The 22,045-nt window shown below is 40.0% G+C and overlaps 1 protein-coding gene across 1 annotated transcript in view; it reads right to left on the bottom strand.

Annotated features, from left to right (window-relative positions):
- LOC145393034 (alpha-1-inhibitor 3-like) overlaps positions 1–22,045 on the bottom strand; it is a 102,440-nt gene that overhangs the window by 39,646 nt on the left and 40,749 nt on the right. The window contains exons 14-15 of the mRNA XM_080267365.1: positions 19,223–19,280; positions 12,798–13,014 (exon numbers count right to left, since the gene is read on the bottom strand). Coding sequence (XP_080123491.1) covers positions 12,798–13,014; positions 19,223–19,280 — 275 coding nt within the window. The remainder of the gene's footprint in view (positions 1–12,797; positions 13,015–19,222; positions 19,281–22,045) is intronic.

The following is a 22,045-nucleotide window of genomic DNA, read 5'->3' as shown; positions in this document are numbered from 1 at the left end:
TGCATAAGATGTAGTGGTATTTGAGGTAAAAATCATGTGTGCGGTGTGTCTGGGATAGCATGTGGAGACGACAGGTGTGACAGAATTGATCTTGATGTTGAGTCTCTTGAGTGTGTGGAAGAGTTTTTTATTTGGGAGACATGTTGTGTGCTGGAGGTGAGCCTGGAGCTAGCTCTGTGGCTAAAGTGAGGAATGGTTGGAAGAAGTTCAGGGTGGTGTTGCCTCTCCTGACACTGAGAGGGCTCTCCCCCTGTGCTAAGGGATCTTTGTATGTGATATGTGTTAGGAGTGTAATGCTGTATGATAGTGTAACCTGGGCAGTAAAGGAAGGATATCTGCAGGCTCAAATACACAGAAATGACAATGATTAAGTGGATGTGCAGTGCATCCCTGAATGCAAGGCCTGGAGGGGCTAGGTTTATAATGGATGAGTTAAGAGGAAGGATGGGACTGGATTGTATTAGTGTTGTGGGGAGGAGAGGTAAATCAAGATAGTTTGGGCATGTGGAGAGGATGAGGGATTACATTTGGGTGCAGAAAGTGAGAAGTATGCAGGGTGGGGGTAGGGTTGTGAGAGGCAGACCGAAAAAGACCTGGAACGAAGTCATAGACTGTGACCTCAGGGATAAGGGACTGAGTAGGGAGGCCACCAGAGATCGAGCAGCATGAAGAGTCACCATTAGGTGACCAAGGCCAACACAGGCAAGCATGTTGAAGCCTTTATAAATGAAACAAATGAAACAAAACAAAATCTATGCTTGTCCTAAACACAATTATAAATGAAGACCTAGTATTTAAGTTTGCACAAAAAAATATTTCAGAGCACATGCAAATTACAGTACAAATCAATTATGTACTGTAAACAGCATTATATACAAATGAAGACAAAAACTAAGTACTACTGTATGTTGCCATTCCTTCATATTACTACTCTATTGTACATGATGCTGAAGAGGGATGCCTTCATGCAGTGGTACTGATATACCGGTAACTGGGTGTTAGAGCTACCTAGTTATACAAATATCCCTTAACTCCCCCCCTATCCCCTGAATGGAGGATGGAGGACTGCCTGTGAAGGGCAACTTCAGCCAGCAGTCGACTGGGTTTATGATTCAGTTAAACCTGGGACTACAGCTGCTACAGTACTATTACTGCCTACTACCATACTGTGCATAATTTGTGATGCTAGAATTTTTTAGCAATCCTAAACTGCTAGCCCCTTCACTCTAATGATATATTTTCATTTTATTTTTGTTACCTTCAGATGATTCTGCTTAGGAGATACTTTCTCAACTAAAGGGGTTACACATAGCCTTATTAGCCCATTCAGTAGAAGGGTTCCTTGGTAAGTATAAAAAAAAAAAAAATCAACTGGAGATAGTAGAAATAGAAAAAAAATGTCATCAGACTCAAGGGGTTAGCCTTAATACAAGTATAGGATTGCATGGTACACCATTCAATACTAACGTAATCACCGACAACTGCCACAGCCAAGTTTCTGGGAAGTATGACCGATACAGTGTCCTTGCACCACCATTTGACATTGACATCACCGGCACATACTGAGACTCCATTGGTACAAACTCTTGTGGAACACCTTCCATCTCCATATCATAGTCGTAATACAGGTAATCTCGAACTAGAAAACAATGTTAAACATGATGCATAAAGTTATATAGTACAGCAGAATGTCAATTTAATGTGAATCAATTTTAAATTATCAATTTAAAACAACACACACAATTACAAACATATTATCAATTTAAAGCAAATCCTGATTTCATGCAAGGATTATTCCATACAAATGTCAACCTTTGGTGTCAACCTCAGAACTGATCCAAAATATATAAGTAATTTATCATTTTAAAGTTTAAACATCGAATTTTATTAATCTGGACAGAAAAAATGTCTAAACTGTCTACTGAGAGTAAGGCATGACAAAATGTTGTACCATGTCACTGAAGAAAAATTAATGCTGAAACTGGTGATTTTCTTATCATCAATGATCCGAGTATGTATTTGTTTGAAATGCTGTCATTACCTTTTACTGAAACAGCATCTATTTGAGTTGTAAGTGTCACTGCAATTGTTTACATATATTTTGTGGTCAGACTGGCATGACCTTAAATTGGAAGTACTGTACTTCAGGAGTAACATGTGTGATTTTTTTACATTTTTCCCATACACAGCTTATGTATTGGAGAAGACTAACATAACTTTATATTATAAATAGGCATGCTAGTACCATACTAATGTAGCCCTGTGATATCTTGTATGAGACTCTGGTAAGCCATACGCTCCGTCACACACATTAGATGCATAGTGTGATGAACATTACTCGAAAAAGATGTAAGTGCTTGAAAGGGTACGACAGGGAAGAAAGGTTGCTGGTACTTTGAAAGCAGTGACAAGGAACAGGGAAGTAACCATGGAAGTAAAAAAGTCACTGCATGACAGTATCGTAATACCAACTCTAACGTATGGAAGTGAAGCTTGGACCTTGTTGGAAGGACACAAGTCAAGAGTGAGGGGAGTATCTATCTATCTATCTATCTATCTATTGCCAGACGCCTCAATCCCATTTGGGGTGGCCACAAACAAATCTCCTCCAAGTCGCCCTGTCCCCCGCCATTTCACTCCCCTGCTCCCAACTCACACCCCCCTCTCTCATATACCTCTCCACCCCATCCCTCCATCTCATCCTCGGCCTCCCCCTCCCTCTCTCCTCCTCCACCTCACTTACATACACTCTCTTCGTCAGTCTTTCACCATCCATCCTCTCCACATGGCCAAACCACCTCAGTGCGTTCCTCATAACGCTTCCTATCACATCCATATCAACACCACAACGCTCCTTTATATCCTCATTCGTCAGCCTGTCTCTCCATGTGACTCCACAGGCTCCTCTTAAATAACTCATTTCCACGGCTCTCACTCTTGACTTGTGTCCTTCCAACAACGTCCAAGCTTCACTTCCGCACGTTAGAGTTGGTATCACAATACTGTCATGTAGTAACTTTTTCACTTCCATCCTCACTTCCCTGTTTCTTATCACTGCTTTCAAAGAACCAGCAACCTTTCTTCCCTGCTGTACCCTTTCAAGCACTTCACCCTCCAAACCTCCATCCTTACTCATCACACTACCCAAGTACTTAAACGTACTCACATTTTCCAATTCCTCACCATCCAACCTCGCTGTACATTCACTGACTTCACCTCTCTCAAAGACCATCACTTTACTCTTCCCTACATTCACCTTTAGATTCCGTTTCTTACACACTCTCTCAAACTCATCCACCAAGTCTTGCAGCTCCCCTTCGTCTTCACTCAACAACACAGTATCATCTGCAAACAACAGTACGGGGAGTTTCCAAACACTAACCTCTCTCACCAGGGTCACTCCAACATCCACTACCCTACCTTGTACCTCTTTTATTACCCCATCCATGTACAGATTGAACAACCATGGAGACATGACACATCCCTGTTTCAACCCAACTTTCAAAGAGAAAAATTCACTTAGTTCACCATCCACACGCACTGCAGCCTTCGCACCATCGTACATACTCTTCACAGCATTCAACAACTTCCCATCTACTCCATATATTCTTAACACTTTCCACAATCCTAGTTATTTGAGAGAAGCATGTGGAGTTACATGGAGTGACTGACATGAGGAAGTGAAGGAACATTGTGGTGTGGATGTGGATGTGATAGAAAGCATTATGAGAAATAAGCTGAAGTGGTTTCGCCATGTGGAGAGGATGGAGAGCAAGAGACTAACAAGAAGAGGGTATGCAAGTGAGGTGGAAGGGGAAGGAGGAAGGGGGAGGCAGAGGATGAGATGGAGGGATGGAGTGGAGAGCTATATGAGAGAGGTGGGGGTGAACTGGCAGAAAGGCAGTGAAATGGCATTAGACAGGGAGACATGGAGGTGATTTGTCAGTGGCCATCCTTTACTGGATTGAGGCAATAGATAAACAGATAATAATAGTAGTGTGACCAAGAATTTTAGGTATGAAGTCGGCTTGAGATGCAACTGCCAGGTGGGGGGGTAAGGGTATGCAGGAGGGTTGAGAGCTGGGGTAGAGGCGGGTGGAGCTTGTTTCTTTCACCCCTCTTCCCCTTTTCCCTGAGCAGAACTTAGTGCTTGCGAGTGTACTGTATCAATACTGTATTGTATTTTATGCTTGATTTTAATCTGTTATTCATGGGGAATATTGTAGGAAAGTTTTTAAGATAGAAGGTCGAGAAGGATAGTAAAACAATACCCAACTCAGCACTGAATATGGAGCCAATGGGTGGGGGCTCCAAGGTACTATGCAATATCCAGAATTTTGCTTTAACCAGCATAGAGCATGGCTGAACTACAATGGATAATTGAGAGTTTACAGTACTAGTAAATCTAACCAGGGGTATGATTCTCGAACATGTTTACAATCTATTTCCTGTCACAACCATGATTTATCTTTATACTGTACGAAGGTTAAAGAAAGGAGAATGAATAGTTTTTTCCTTATTTTTTCTTACAAATATTCATTTCAAGAGAAATCACCTGAAGCTGCACTGTTTTGCACAAAGGAAAAGTAAATGGAAGTACAGAATTTTTCATGTCTCTCCTTCTTCCTGTAAAAACAAATCCAAGCTACGACGAGGAATCAATCATATGTTTAAGAATCTAACCCCAGACTATGATGTGGACCTTAATCTTCCCTGTTTCACACCAACACAAAACACAACTCAAAAACAATCCACTATGCTCTCACTGTAATGCAGTTCTTCACACCACAACACACTTTAGCTACCTCAAGAATCTCACCTTCACAACACAAAAAAAAAACTCAACATAAACTAACTAAACCTCTCTGTGAGCACCTAAGTGATGTGGCCATTTGTTGTAATCCACAGGGTTCAGCCCAGATGAACCTAGGGCCACAGCATCAACAATAAGCACAGTTAACACAATTCTCTCCTAGATTTATAGCTAAACTGAGATAATTCATTACTCTCATTGTTCCTGTGTGCAGAAGAATGCAAAAGGCAACCTGTTCTTCCCAAAACCTCCAGGATCAGTTTGTTTTTCCCTTACAGAACTAGGCCACTCCCAAAACTTGAACAGGAAATTAAGGTTGCATGAAAGATGATGTCTTTTTTCAGGAGGAAGGAATGAGTATCTTTCAGTCTGACTAGAACTTGAATAAGAATTTGAGATTGTATGAAATTTGATAAGTCTTAGTTAGGAGGTAAGAATGAGTCTCTTTCAATCTGACTACACTATAACATCGAATGAACTGAACTGGGTTAGGGATTTTTGTTAGATCAGAAAAAAAATAATGTTTGTGAACTGCACCAAACTGCAACTCTTCGGTCGAAATGAAACCTCTATACGACCATCACTGTGGTTTTACTGGCTAACTTACTCTTCTAAAGGCTATGATTGGGTAAAGAACCAACAATAATTCATAAGTGTACCAAATTTAGCAATCAAATTTCTATCTACTGGAAACATTTTGAAGCAGAGACTATCACTTTAAGTAAACCGTATTAAGGTTTCAGAGGGGCTATGAAAGGGCTAATGTATGGTGCTCCAAGAGTATGATTACAACATTTAAATAAGTTATCTATTGGGCTACTACTGTACATTGATGTCATGTGCTGTTTTTCCTTATCACAGACACTTCATCTTCATACATGCTGCAGCATAGCACCATACTGTACTAATATTTTTGCTTCAATTACTATGTTAAGATCAAATTTTAAAAACATTTATATAAAATAAAGGGTAGATACTATACCATAACACATAATCTCTCAATTATCCATCATCACAATATCCGGTGCTTTTTGGTTGGCTCTATTAAAAAAATATCCAGTGAAATTAGGCAATATCCAGCTCAGAAATGGGAAGCAATCAGTGGTACTATGCACTGTCCAGCAGTGAGGTGTTTAATCTGACTCAGACACAGGACCTAAATGACACATGGGCAGACGCCGCAACAGGCCAGCCAATCACCATGTGTTTCAAGAGCAGCCCACCCGACATGTCAAGCCTACCGTCGCTCTCTCAGTCTCTCCCATGGACGCTGCATAGTGACGACGTATCTGTGCACTCTGCATTTGTGACCCACATGGTGGCTAACCCCTAGTGCTGTGACTTAGTTTGTGGCCTCCCATGCCTTGCTCAATGCTGTAGTGATGTGACTAACCTTGTGGCCCCTCAGTGCTCCATGCCCGAGTGCTCTGACTATTGTACATTGAGGATGCATCTGTGCGTGCCTACTCTCCATCAATACCAACACAATGCAAGTACAGTATGATTTTGATTATATTATGTACTGTATCACTGTACTATATGCTGTACAATATACTGTACAGTATTCATCTTAGTGTTCTAAGATGAATCTATGAATCATCGTAGAATGCATCTGCACTGGCAGAGAAGACAAAATCTAGCTGATAGAAATGAAGGTTTGCTTTGTTGGACAAACTTACTGCGCTCGCAGTTCATACATATTTACTCTATTACTGTATCTGCAAACCTGCTGAAAGTGAAGTGAGAGGTGGGGCATGGCAGTCAGGCTGAGCATAACTTGGCTGGCTGCAACCATATATATAACTGTGAGCAAGGGAGCTGTGATAATTCTACTGTACAATACATCTTTTCTAATCATCAGTTCACAAATAAATGCACAAGATTTATTTCTTTAGTTTATTTTTCCCTGCAACTCGTACATATTTACCGTATTATCTGCAAAATGGCTGAGTGGCAAGTGAGGGGTGGAGTGACAGCAGTCAGGTATGGAATAAACTGGTTAGACACGGTTGTATACGTAACTATGAGCAAGGGAGTCATGATCATTCTACTGTACAACACTACTTTCCAAGTTATCATTTCACCAAACAATGTTAAAGATTTATTTCTTTATTTTTCCATGTTTTTAAGAGTAACATTTAACAGAATGGACTTGCCAAAATACTGTAAGATATTGCAGGCTTGTTGGTAGTTAAAGGCAGTTCATTAGGAAGAAAACCGTACAGGTACCTCACACTTTCCCCCGATGAAAAGCATGCCTTTTTTTCCAACAGATTTATTCGTCTTGCTGTTGTGAACCCTCTATCCTAGAAACTTTCCCATGAGTAAGATGAAAATTAAGCATAACATACAATACAGTACTGATACAGATATACCTTGATATACGATACCTCTAGATGCAATACCCCGAGTTAACGATGGGGGTAGAAATATGTACCACCATACCCCACATAACGATGGCCAAACCCCGGTTTAATGATGGGTTTTGATTTTTTAAAATGGATCTTGATGATATTTTAGACTAAAATTGTGTTAAGGTTGATTTATAAACTGTTTTTAGACTTAGATTAATGTGTTTTAGCCATAGGTGGGGTGAACATTGTCATTTTGGGGTACAGTTTACTAAGCTTGATTTTTTCCAGACTTATATATGACAATTTTCAGATTTCATTTGTTGATTTTAGTGAGTTATTTACAGGTGTTAGGCTTAGGTTAGCTTCTTTTACAGCTGTTAGGCCATTTAGATTGACTTTAAACTTGTTTTTAGACTGATTTGGGTGGGTTTGGGACTTGGTTCGGGGGGGTAACCCGAGGCTGAAAAACGCATCCCTATACTTTACATATTAAATCTACCTCAATATACGATACCTCGCCTAACAATGGGTTTTCACTTAATCAATTGCATTGTTACACCGGGGTATACCTGAACAGTGCAGTAATATAGTATATAGTATACTATGTACTCACCTAGTGTTGGCATCACTGGAGGGTAGAAGTGAACACCATGCAGTACAATTCAGTGCACTTTGCAACATAAACATGCAAGGCATGGGATGCCACAGAGTAAGTCTTAGCACTTGAGTTTTGCCACTGCATGGTGACAAGGACAGGGCACATAGATACATCTGCAGTGAATGAAACTGACAAGAGACTGAGAGGGTGATGACAGGCTCAGGGCACGCCAGAGGCTGCTCCTACAACGAATTCAGATTGGCTGGCGTGTTCTCAATAGCTGATGCGTTACAGGGCTTTCCCAGGCGCTGGTTGACTACCGCATATGAGCTGGCTGATACACTTGCTTTCAGATATTGCAAAGAACTTCCAGTAACTTCCCGTTTCGATGCAAGATGTTGCATAATTTTGCCAGATATTGCTTTAACAGAGCTGAGCCAACAGTACCAGATGTTGCAACAATGGATAATTGATAGTTTACTGCATACGGTATATATAAATATATATATATACATAAATACAGTATATACAATAACTATATTCAGTATACAGTACATATATATATATATATAATATAATTGTATATACAAATAGTATACAGTACATATAAATATATATATTTATATATTTATATACAGTATAATCATATAAATACTGTATATACAGTATACATATATATATGTAATTATTCAGTATATATATATAAACATATATAAGCTATTTACATACGGTATATTCAGTGATCCTTCGATTATCCGATGTAACACAGCCATCGGTACGTTTAGATTCGATGTCCGGATATGGAACAATACCCATACTATTCAGACCCTACCTACTGTATATGTACAGTACCTCTCTTAATTTTGGCAGTGTTCTTCAGCCTTTCAGTTATTTATACATCAAAACACACATGGGAATATCTAATATAATGCTAGACACTAAGAAAGCAATGCATAAACAACAAAAATCCAAAAAAAAATGAATGAAGAAGACAAAGGTTGCAAAAAGAATTTTAACAGCTACAGTACTGTAAGAACTGTACTTACCACCCAGTGCATGGCGGACAGGCATCGTAATCCACTAGCCTGTACAGTAGCTGGTGTACAGTAATCCCGTATGGTCTAAGGGCTAACATAATCACTTAACAAATGTCAGAAAACTCCTCCTCCTCTAACCGCTAGAGCTGGACGATGAGTGGGGACATGCAGTACCTGCCACTGAACACAGCATTGCCATCTCTCTACTGGCTGGCCAGGCGACTTTGACTATTCGGTAGGGAGGTGGATGGCCATTTTTCGCTCAGCTGGTGGGTTAGGTCCTATTACCAGCGCATGGCTCGAGAGGCCGACCAGGCAACTTTGACCAATTGGTAGGAAGGCGGACGGCCATTTTTGTTCAGTTGGTGGGTTAGGTTCTATTACCAGCGTGCAGCTCGAGAGGCCGGCAAGATGACTTTGATTGTTCGGTGAGGAGAAGGACAGCCAGAGAGCCCAGACAGCCGCCCAATCAATTATTTGAATTTGTAGTCCGCTCAACTGGCCATGTCAGAAATTTTATGTTCGGATACAGACAAAGATTTCGGATACCATCATAACAGAGCCAAGGCCTAAAGTTCAGATATGGAGCATGTACGGAGATATATATATATATATATATATATATACAGTATATATATATATATATAGTATATACTGTATATATACAGCAATGCATATCAGCTTAACTGTAGCCCATTTAGTCTGATCTGAGAAGAGATGAGCCTTAATCTTCTGAAAGCTGGCACCTGATTGGTTGTCTGAGTGCATTCATCATTAACGACGCATTTTAAATTGTTTTTATTATATGGGTTTCAATAACCGTTTGATGATAATATTGCCCAAGTAAAATGTTATATATACAGTAGTTATCTGCAGAGATTAACTTAAAAACGGTGCCATACTAAGTTTATCAGATGGCCTAGATACATGCAACTTACTTTTTTTTTTTTTTTTTTTTTTGTGAACAAATTAAAATTCATCCAGATAAAGTTTTGTAAATACAGCACAGGTATACCACGATATATGATACCTCTAGATGCAATATCCCTGCCTAACGATGGGGGTAGAAATACCACCATACCTCGCCTAACGATGGCCAAACCCCGGTTTAATTTTTTTTTTTTTTCGATTTTGATGATATTTTAGACTAAAATTGTGTGTTTAGGTTGATTTATAAACTGTTTTTAGACTTAGATTAATGTGATTTAGCCACAGGTGGGGTGAACATTGTCATTTTGGGGTACAGTTTACTAAGCTTGATTTTTTCCAGACTTGTATTTGACAATTTTCAGATTTTATTTGTTGATTTTAGTGAGTTATTTACAGGTGTTTGGCTTAGGTTAGCTTCTTTTACGGCTGTTAGGCCATTTAGATTGGCTTTAAACTTGTTTTTGGATCATTTGGATGGGTTTAGGACTTGGTTGGGGAGGAAACCCAAGGCTGAAAAACGCATCCCTATAAAGTACAGTACTTTACATGTTAAATCTATCCCAATATACGACACTCCACCTAATGATGGGTTTTTACTTAACCAACTGCATTGTTAAACAGGAGTATACCTGTACCTTGATTTTTTTTTCTCACGTTCAGGCAAATTAAGGTAAATTATGTCATTATTGTGATAGTTTGTAAAATGTAACCTAGTAAAACATCAGAAATGCAATGAAATACAGTAATCCCTCGATTATCCAGCGTAACAGAGCCAAAGGGATGTCCGGGTAATAGTTCCCCTCATGGGCTGTTCCGCTTGACTATGCAGACGAATACAGTATTCAAATTTACTTAAGTGTGTTTTGCTGACTCTTTGGTTCACATCATGCTTTCTACTTTCACATCATCAGTAAGTTTTCTATCTTTTTAGTTTCGAATACAGTAAAAGTCCTGTAATCAGAATGGCAGAGGAATGAGGGTCGTTCAGACTACTGTTTTTATCGGACTATTGGGAGAGACCTCTGAAAACATTAGAAATATGTACACTCATGATCACCAACTTCTGCCTAGGGGTATCCCCTTCCTATTCCTGTATACCCAGGGAAGAGGGAGGGGGGGGGAATGAAACGAGTCCCACCCACCTTTACCCCAGCTCCCAACCCTTCCCTATACCCCTACCCATCATTTTTAACTGGCAGTTACATCGCAAGCTGATTTCATGCTTAACACTCTTGGTTCCATTACTAATACAAACAAAGAACACTCGGATGTGTAAAAAGTATATGATATAACGACAGTATCAACACGCTGCACCAAAAGATTAATCCATTATGACACTGACAGTCATACAAAAACATTAACACTGGCCACCTCAGGCCTCATGTGTTGGGTGCACTTCTTTGCAAACATACACATACACACACACACACACACACACACACACACACACACACATCTACAAGGTTTCTACAAGGTAAATACACACACACACACACACACACACACACACACACACACACAAACACACACACGCAAACACACAAGCACACACAAGCACCCAATGCATAATGGCCGCTGTTAACGTTCTTGTTTTACTGCGAACGTTATAATGCATTAATTTCCTGCTGCAGCATGTTCACAGTTATATTACAGTATATACTTTTTACATATCCTAATGTTTTATGTTTGTGTATTAGAAATGAGTTATTTGAGAGGAGCATGTCCAGTCACATGGAGAGACAGACTGAAGAATGAGGAAGTGAAGGAGCATTGTGGTGTGGATGTGGATGTGACAGGAAACGTTACGAGAAATACACTGAGGTGGTTTGACCGTGTGGAGAGAATGGAGAGCGAGAGACTGACAAGGAGAGTGTATGTGAGTGAGGTGAATGGGAGGAGAGGGAGGGGGAGGCCAAGGATGAGATGGAGGGATGAAGTGGAGAGGTATATGAGAGAGGGGGTGTGTAAGCTGGGAGCAAGGCAATGAAACAGCGGGAGACAGGTCGACATGGAGGCGATTTGCTTGTGGCCATCCTTTACGGGATTGAGACGTCTGGCGATGAACAGACAGATAGTATTAGTAATGTGACTAGGAGTGTAATGTATGAGGTTAGCTTGAGATGTAACTACCAGTTAAGAATGATGAGTGGGGGGTTGGGTTGGGAAGGGGTATGGGGGAGGGTTGGGAGCTGGGGTAGAGGCAGGTGGAGCACATTATGTCCCCCCCTTCCGTCTTCCTTGGGTATATAGGGATAGGAAGGGGGCACCCCTCAGCAGAAATTAGTGATCATGAGTGTACATGATCATCAAATAAAAACTTAAAATTATATGGGTTATTGTTTTACTCACTGCAAATGCATAGAAATGTAGATGAACAGTTGCAGGTGGGTACATCCAAGTCCAAGAGCAAGTCCAAGCCAGATAAATCCTTAGATAAAGCCCAGCAATATTCGAAAAAAGTCCAGAAAAAATTAAAAATTTTCACCTTGAAAAATTCTGAGTTTGGATTTTCGGATTACTGGTGGTCGGATTGGAGGACTTTTACTGTATCTAGTTACAACTTACAACAAAGCTATGACCAGGTATGGGCTGCAGTATATTTAAAAGTGATGGCAGCATAAGACAGCTTCTTCACCCACGTTTACCAGTCATTTTTCACTGGAATTCCAATGTTTTACTAGGTTAAATTTTACATAATGTTGCAGTAATGACATAATTTAACTAAATTTGCCTGAACATGGAAAAATATATGGTATTCATAAAACTTCACATGGACATGTCCTGTTTTGTCCCGAGAATTCAAAAGTTCACACTTATCTAGGCCATCTGATAAACTTTGTAGAGCCCTGTTTTTAAATTAATGTATGCAAATAACTACATATAATATTTGGACAATCTTATCATCAAATGGTTACTGAAACCCATGAAATAAAAACAAATTAATGAGCCATTAACAATAAATGCACTTGAACAACCAATCAGCTGCCAGCTTTCAAAAGCTTAAGGCCTGTCTCTTCTCAGATCAGATTAAATAGGTTACGGAACAGTATGGAAGCATTACTAACGGGAGGACAGACAGCTGCCACAGCCATGTCTCAGGAAAATAAGTACGAGTCTGCTGTGATACTGCTGGGGGGCTTTCCATGACTGCACCTGGTTCATCAACCATAACCCTTGCCACAAGATCTGGGCCTGGTAGTCCTGGTGTGTTTAGTGGTGGGCCTGGGGGACCAAAGCGAACAATGTTTCGTCTTCTCGGCCATGCCATCCAAGGATATGAATCTGATTTATGAAGACATTAGTCATTAGGACAAAGCTTCATAATTCATAAAGAACATGTACATAAATGGCCATTCCAAACATTCTACTGTCTATGTACAATGCAGTATTATAATACAGTATGGGCAAACAGTGATCCTGCATTATCTCAGTTATGAAAACTAAATCATGTGTATTTCATAAACTAGTATTGATCTATAATTCACTGTGATGCCATTCTTCACTGTCAACTGAATCCACATACATGTTACAGTAAAAATATTCAAAACTGCTGGGCACAATTTTGCAAACAATAATGAGAGCATTAAACTAGTTTTATGTCAGTCAAAAACCTATTTTTCCTTCACTAAGAGTGTAAGGACACGTACCATTAGGCAGGTAGCTGAAGCCTCTGAACCTACTGCCACACACAAGTATAGTCTAATTGAGGGAATTATCTCAACACAGTAACCAGTTTAAGAAAGTGGTGATGTTAATCCACTAATTTAATTAATTTAATTTGAAACTTTTACTGACACATCAAAGTACTGTACTGTGCTTGAATAATTGACACAGCATAGCTGAACCTGGATCTTAATCAGAATGACTTAGCTCATTTTACTGATCTCCATGATTCCCATTTTTTATGACTAATATCATCATCTCCAAACACAAGTACTGTAAGCTGAAGGGAGGATGAATGAATCTATGAATGCTTGGGAACATTTGATAAAGTGCCTTCAGTAGCTTCTACCGTAATCAAGTACAAATGCCGTAAGGTCCTCACTGCTGACTCTGAGGAAGGCATGGTGGGTGGCAAAAGAGACAAAATGAGCATACAACACAAGGCTGCTCTTACAGCACATCACTGATGTGAAGCAAAATGCATAGTGGGAGAGTGGTGATCAGAGGTGGGAACTGTGATACTACTGGCTTGTGGAGCACAATGGATCTGTGTCTAGTCACATACCTCACGCAATCCAAACGAGTTCATGCAATTGTAGAAAATGCTGTACCTAGGCCATTTTAAAACCACATTGCATGTTATACAGATTTTAATCATGTTGCCCTAATCTGACTGACCTGATCATCAACTCTTCGGGTTATGGGCAAATTGCACAATGGAATAATTTCAAACTGGCATGTATACTGTACTTACCTGCATACATACTGTACCTTCTGAACAGTTTTGAGGATTTTGCTTCTCATCACCTAATACTCTTCATTCACTGCATGGTTTGGAATGCACTCAGGCATTTCATACAACCATACAGTAGTCATGTGGGGGCAGAGACTCAATGGTGGAGGTGACAGGAAAGAGCTGATAGTGACTCCATCTTGTGTGAAGTTTGTGGAGAGTGATATGTACTATAATGTAGTGGTGTGAAAGATACAGTAGACTGCAAGGCATGGTTTGGCCATGTAGAGTGGATGGAGAATAAGAGACTGACCAGAGAAGTGTATGTTTGTAAGGTGGAGAGAGAGGAGAGGAAGGGGAAACCAAGGATGAGATGGAGGGACGGAGTAGCATGATATATGAGGGAAGGGGTGTGAGTTGGAGGGAGGGCAACCAGATGGCAAAAAAAAGCAATATGGCGGTGAAATATTTATGGCCACCCCTTATGGGATTAGGGTGTCTGGAGATAATAGATAGAGAACCAATTATGAGTGTGCCATATGCATAGGAAATTAAGTTGGGCAGCTAAGGTTGATGGAGACTGATACAACAGATATGTCTCTGTGGTGCACTGATAAGTTTTGTTACTTGGAAGGTACTGCATATTTAGCACAGATGGTGATGCAAATATCAACTCAATTCTAAGAGTCAAAATGCATGGATGAAGTTTAGAGAGAACTTATATTTACTGATAATTAAAGGATTCTCTCAACATATAAAACAAAACTTTATTCTTCACACATCAAAATGTGTTGCTATATGGTAGTGAACATGGGAGGTGGAAGATGAAGATGCTTGCTGAAACAAGTAAAATAGAATGAGAATGGTGAGACACATGTGTAGTGCCACACTGAAGGATAGAACTACATATGAAAATGTAAGAGGATAACGGGGCACTGACAATGCTTGTGAAGTTAAATGTAAGGGTAAACCAAAGTGTTTTGGAAACATGTAGAGAAAATGTAAGGGTAACTGGAAAAAATGCTGCACTGTACATGCCTGAATATTAAAGTAACTGCCCTTGCTGGCAAAGTAATCAAAATGTAGGATTATTCTGAGAAGGGACCTCAAAGTAAGAGAAATTGACTAATGAATGGAGACTTGGAAAGCAACCATTAATAAAAAAAAAAGACCAACCTATACAAGCCTTACTATGTGTACATAATGGTGTAATGTATAGCCAGGAAGCTTTCTGTTAGAATGATCAGGAGGAATGTAACAGGATGGATTCCACACTGAAGACCCAAATACAAAGGAAAATGTCAGTAATGAGCTACTGAGGATTCATTGTTATATAAGGCTTACATAACTAAGGTATAAATCCCAGCAACACTGTGAAGGCAAAAAGTGCTCATGATGGCCAGAGAAAAACATACATAAAGGTCACACAGCTTCCCTTAAAAGCACATACTATGCATCAGTTTCCACTTCCAGGGTGCTGGCAGTGATGCAAAGAAGTATTATGGTGAGTGAGAGGTAAGCCTGATGTACTGCTAGGTAATACCTGGTCTAGCTTGAACCACACTCACTGAAATGGATGGGATATGGGGGAGGGAGGTATGATCATCTGGGAGGCTGACCAAGTACCATTAATCCTGTTAGGTGATGAACAGGCAGTAGACATGATGATTCCCACCTTTCAATCCTCCTTACCTTTCAACATTTACTTGCTTCAAATCCCAGTCACAGCAGGATGGAGAGTGAGGAAAAGTCAAAGAGGGGCAGAAGAGTGATAGAATCTTGTGTTCAACTGCCACACCTCTTTGCACCAGACCCCTGCCCCATGCATTACTCAACATATGCTGAAGGAGATGGGTACTGATGGCAACAAAGGGATACAAGTAGCATACAGGAAAGACACGGTATGAGGGGTGAGGAGGACACGGTAACAATAAAGGAGCAAGAGAGACATGAAGATCAGACTCCTGGTAAAACTATCTCTAGAACTCTGACTGACACATCATTGTCAACCAAATGCATTGCATTCCATGAGTGAGGTCCAAGACACTAGCAAAAAGGAAATAAGAAGAGGTGGAAAAAATGGGAAGGGTTCCCCCGAGCTAGACCTTAGTAGATCATATAACCCTGCTAGGTGACAGGAGGGTGTTACCCCTCCTGGCATGGCAGCCACAGGGCGTGACTCAAACTCACAACCCCCAAGTCCCAAGTCTGAAGCTCTACCACTGTGCCACACTGCCCCCTGACAAAAGGTGGGATATTGCATGAAGACACCAACCTCCTGGAAACCACCCAGCATGGTTATGTCCAAGGGCAAAGACTAATGATATGTAAAGCTGGTACCGGTAATTATCAAAATGGGAAAAACAACAACAGCCAACCACATAACACCCCTAAGGGTGGCCAACCATTGCCAAGAGACATCTTATGGTACCTAACAGTGTTTACATGATGAAAATATTATAATACCATTATCATCACCATCATCATCATCCCAGCCTCTTTTTCCACCCAAAGATGGGACAAAATACTATAACACAGATAAATAATGTGGTAAAATATACATCAAACTGGAAGGTGTTTGCTAATTTTCAGGATGTTTAAAATAATTACACATGCACAGTCTAGTGACAGCATCTTCTAGTCATCTTTGGCTGTGCTGAGATGAAATTCCTCACCTTCACCGCACTTCACTGTGGCCTTTCTTTTTTTAACCTTCCGAATGCTGAAGAAAATCATCTACAGGCATTTCACCTAAATTTGTCCCAGATTTATGTCCTTTTGTGGATTAATTCACATATCTTTCTGGCAGAAAAAATACAATATTTCAGCCTACATCCTTTTCATGGGACTTCTTTGTGACCTGCATTATGTTTTAGTGTCACTCTATTACTACAACTCAGGATTCAGTATAGTGAGATGGCAAAGTTAAGCAAAGTTAAAGAAAAAAAAAATATTCATCCTTCGGTGTACCAATAGAAGCATTAGGTGAATCAAGATAGTTTTTAAAGTCTTTGTGAGCTGAACAGTCTTTTGACATCTGCATGAATAAAATAAAAATTAAAATAAATAAAAATAGGAAAATAAAAAAGGTTAATACTGCTAAAATTATTCAAAAGACTGACAATGTGGAGTACAATGTTATTCAATGTACTAATATTATAAATGAAAATGAACTGGTACTCTTATTATTAAAAGAAAATATGAGATAAAGTTGCCACTGGTGTTTATGAGGCAAATTCTCCCCAAGTTGCAAATCCTGAAAATGAAGGAGGAAGAGACAAGTGGATACCATTGACCATTAGAAATATTTTTTGTTGCCTTAAATGTCAGGACTGAGTAGCCCAGCCCTGGGCCCCTACTCCTCCTGTAAGGGGCAAAATGAGACTGATGAAGATGATGATGATGATGATGATGATGATGACTGAATTTATGAAGGAAACTGTGAAACAAATATATCAGGCTTTACAGACAGTTAAATTAAAATCTTTTAGAGACAATGATGCAAAATTGGTATCAGGTTATACTCCTTTCACATTAATTTGGCCACGATTTTTGTCGATTTGTAGCTTATTTCACACAGATCACTGGTAGATAAAGACAATGCTACAGCTCCACATCCTTTCCATGGCACTGCTTTGTTACTAGCCTTGCATTTCAGTGTTACGCTATTGTTGCTGCTCTGCATTCAAGAACAAGAGATGGCAATTTTTAGCCAAGTTAGAGCTGTTGTTGTTGATCAACCCATCACCCAAAGGAAAGCAACCATCCCTGCAGGGTTGTCCCATGCAGTGAACTGATGTTCCCTTGCAGCCAAAGGTGCTTCATTACAGTGAGATGCAAGGAATATTGTGGAGGTTTGGTTCCTGGAAGGAAGCCATATTCACGTTTCTCCACCCAGTTAACAGGGGAACCATTGCAGGCTTCACTTCACCCCATAATCTGGTTTAATAGTTACCACCCAGCACTGTGAGTGCTTTCTGGGGTTACAGGTAACCAGCAAGCTTGTAACTTAGTGTAAAGCCACCTGAAATTAAACGGAGGAGAGAAAAAAGTGTCAGGACGGAAAGGGTGAAGCAGGAAGAGAGTATGGCTGACACAGACTGAATGAGAGAGGAGATGATAAAATTAACTGGATGATGGTTGCCACCACCTACCACCTGGGCCATGTTAGAGCAAATGGAGTACAGTCACTGTTTTCAGATAATTTTTCATCTCAATTAGATTTTAAAATTTACATAGGTGACCTCAATATCCAGAGCAAGGTCCTTTGGTTAAATTAGACATAAAAAAAAAATGAGGAGAAAGAGGAGGCCTAAGGTGGAGGATTTTCACCTGGAAATTATACACTGGGAGTGATAACTATATACAGTATTACTCAAACATAATCTCTATCTATCTATCTATTGCCAGACGCCTCAATCACGTTCGGGGTGGCCACAAACAAATCGCCTCCACGTCACCCTGTCCCTTGCCATTTCACTGCCCTGCTCCCAACTCACATCCCCCACTCTCAAAGATAATGTAGACTGAATATTACTCAAAGATAATCCAGACTGAATATTACTCAAAGATAATCCAAACTTATATCAACCTGAAACTGACTTATAGGAGGATATGCTGCCAATACAGTACTTGAAACTGCAATGGTGCCTTTACAATGTTCCTAAGTTGTGAAGAAGTTACTAGTGTTTTCAGTGCTGATGGTATTGCTAACTTATATAAAAACATTAAAAAAAAAAAAATCAAAGCATACTTTATAGAAGATTGCAATATGTGGTAAAATGGGACAACAAGCACACAGTCCTGTATGAAGATCAGATTACAATATTATTCTATAGTGTTGGGAGGTTACGCTCATTTTCATGGCACTCAAAGCCATGACGAATCCCTTCATGTGGTGGCATCATTTACAGTCAGATATGTGGTTTGGTTATACAAATGTACCTCAACTCCCTCACTATGTCTTAAAAGGAAGATGGTGGACTGTAGGAGAAGGGCAACTTCAGCATTCAGTCCACCAAGATTCACTTGCAGATGGCCCAGGCCCACAACAATAATAACAACAGCAACTACTGTTACTACACATAAGCTTACCTTTCTTGCATGGTCTTGTCTCCACTGTAAGGTCAGTAAATATGTAGAGACCAGAGTCCTGTGGAAATAAGAGAATATATAAATATCATTCCATACACAGCTAATCACTCATTATCAAGTTACAGTACACAGAATTTTTATAATACAGCATGAACTGCTCAAGATTATCACAACTTTGTCCATGTGTCTGGTTATTTAAATTTGGGGAAACTGACAAGGCTGCTTTATAATGTCCTTGTTGGCGTCAAAGCATAAACACCAGTCTATTCCAATAATCAAAACTCCTTGATCATGGTTAATTGGTCCACCAAACTACTGCAATGACAAAACCCCTCAATAACCAAATAAAGCAATAAACTGGAATAAATGTTAATTGGTTCAGGACCCACAAGTTTACACTCACTTTTTTGCCTAATACCCATTTCATAACCCCTACAAACATTGGAGTGACTGGATCAGAAATGTCACATAAATTTTGATACACTCAATCATGAACCAGACAACTCTTTTCTCTCTTATTTTGCTAACTAACTTTGTGAGCCAACACTGTTATCAATGTATTTTGTCTGTCAATATGAAATTCTTACAACTATCCATGCCTAACCATCATTCTCCATTCTTGTAAATATGACAATTTTCATCAATTATTATTACAATATTAGAAAACTATGAAAGATGGTAAGAGTACTGAACATGATCAAGTGGTGATGGAATGGTTTCAGCAGCGCTTGATGAAGTGAACTTGTCAGGTATTTTGATAGCAAAACGGGCTCAGATGTTCCATAAAAAACTTAATTTAGAACATGATTGTGATCACACTGAAGGATAGTGGATCAGAGGTGTATTGCTGAGGTATTATAAATGATCCCCATTGGTCCCTGTTGAATTATAAGTCACATATGTAGCCTCAGTGAGTCTGGCAAGACTCTGGAACCAAGGGTGGCAGAGAATTTGTGCTGTACCTGTTCATGATATGTCAATACATAAGAGATGTAGTGGCATTAGTGGTAGACTGTGAGATAATGCTCATTTCATGTGTGTGATATGTCAGGGAGAGCATTTGGAGATTGTTAGGGGTGAAAGGACTGATCTTGCTGGTGAGTCTCTTGAGTGTGTGGAAGAGTTTTATTACTTAGGAGATATGTTACGTGTTGGAGGTGGAACTGGAGCTAGCTCTGTGGCTAGAGTGAGGAGTGGTTGGCAGAAGTTCAGGGAGCTGTTGTCTCTCCTGACACTGAGAGGGTTCTCCCTCTATGCTACGGGATCTTTGACCGCAGCATGTGTTAGAAGTGTAATAATGTATGGTAGTGAGACCTGGGCAGCAAAGGAAGAGGATATCTGCAGGCTCAAACATTCAGTAATGACAATGGTTAGGTGGATATACACTGCATCCTTGACTGCAAGGCCTGGGAGGGCTAGGTTTATGATGGAAGAGTTAAGAGGAAGGATGGGACTGGAGTGTATTGGTATTGTGATAAGGAAAGCTGGCTTGAGATGGTTTGGACACATGGAGAGAATAGGAGATGACAATTGGGTGCAGAAAGTGGGAAGTGTTAATGATGGGGGTAGAGTTGCAATAGACAGACTGAAAATGGCATGGGACGAGGCCATAGAGTGTGACCTCAGGGATAAGGGACTGAACAGGGAGGCTGCAAGAGATCAAGCAACATGAAAAGCCACCATTAGGTGACCAAGGCTGATGTATGCACGCACATTGGAGTCTTTATAAACAAAACAAAATGATTACTGTATTACTGTATTGTTATCCATCCATCCATCCATCATCTACTCTTGTGTTGCCCCATGAGGAGCATAGGAGCCCCAGGCTAGGCAAGTTGGTCCTGACATTTAAGATGAGAGTGACCAGTCTCACTCATCCCTAAGTGGCATTACGTGAGCAATAAACCACAACCACCCCATCGACAGAACCTACACAGGCTCAATCTGATTGGAGCACCTTAATTGCCCACTAAACCACCAAGCACCAAAATGTGGTTACTGTACATGGTTACCATCCAGTGTAGTAAATGGTTTCCTGATATTGTTATTATTATTATTATTATTATTATTATTATTATTAATTATTATTATATCTGTTGTTGTTGTTATTATTATTATTATTATTATTATTATTATTAATTATTATCATATCTGTTGTTGTTGTTGTTGTTGTTATTATTATTATTATTATTATTATTATTATTATCATCAACATCATCATCCAGACCTCCTTTCCCACCCTAGGGCAGGGTGAGGAGTAGCAATGTCCAGCCAGCCCAAAATTGCCCAATCCAAGGGGCCATGCTTCCATTCACTCATCATTCAAGCCCCCAAAATCCTGGCTCTATCGGATACGCCAAAAACATTCACCACGTTCTGTAGCTTCATCCAGCCAGCTCGATGAATTTTGTGAAGAGAAGTGCACGATCAGGGATTATTGACACCCCTTTTCAACGTGGCAGCATCTGGACTGACTCTGTCAGATACAATTATATGAAGCTACAGAACGTGGTGAATGTTTTTGGCGTATCCGATAGAGCCAGGATTCCGGGGGCTTGAATGATGAGTGAACGGAAGCATGGCCCATTGGACTGGGCAATTTTGGGCTGTCTGGACATTGCTACTCCTCACCCTGCCCTAGGGTGGGAAAGGAGGTCCGGATGATGATGATGATGATAATAATAATAATCCATCCATCCATCCATCCATCCATCCATCCATCCATCATCCAATTATACGTTGCCCCATGAGGAGCGTAGGAGCCTGGGGCTATGCAAGTTGGTCCTGATATTTAAGATGAAAGTGAATAATAATAATAATAAT

The sequence above is a fragment of the Coenobita brevimanus genome, chromosome 23 (assembly GCF_032717465.1).
Source record: "Coenobita brevimanus isolate Jiangsu-jjx chromosome 23, ASM3271746v2, whole genome shotgun sequence".
Lineage (NCBI taxonomy): Eukaryota > Metazoa > Arthropoda > Malacostraca > Decapoda > Coenobitidae > Coenobita > Coenobita brevimanus.
This window is presented reverse-complemented; position numbering and strand designations above follow the sequence as displayed.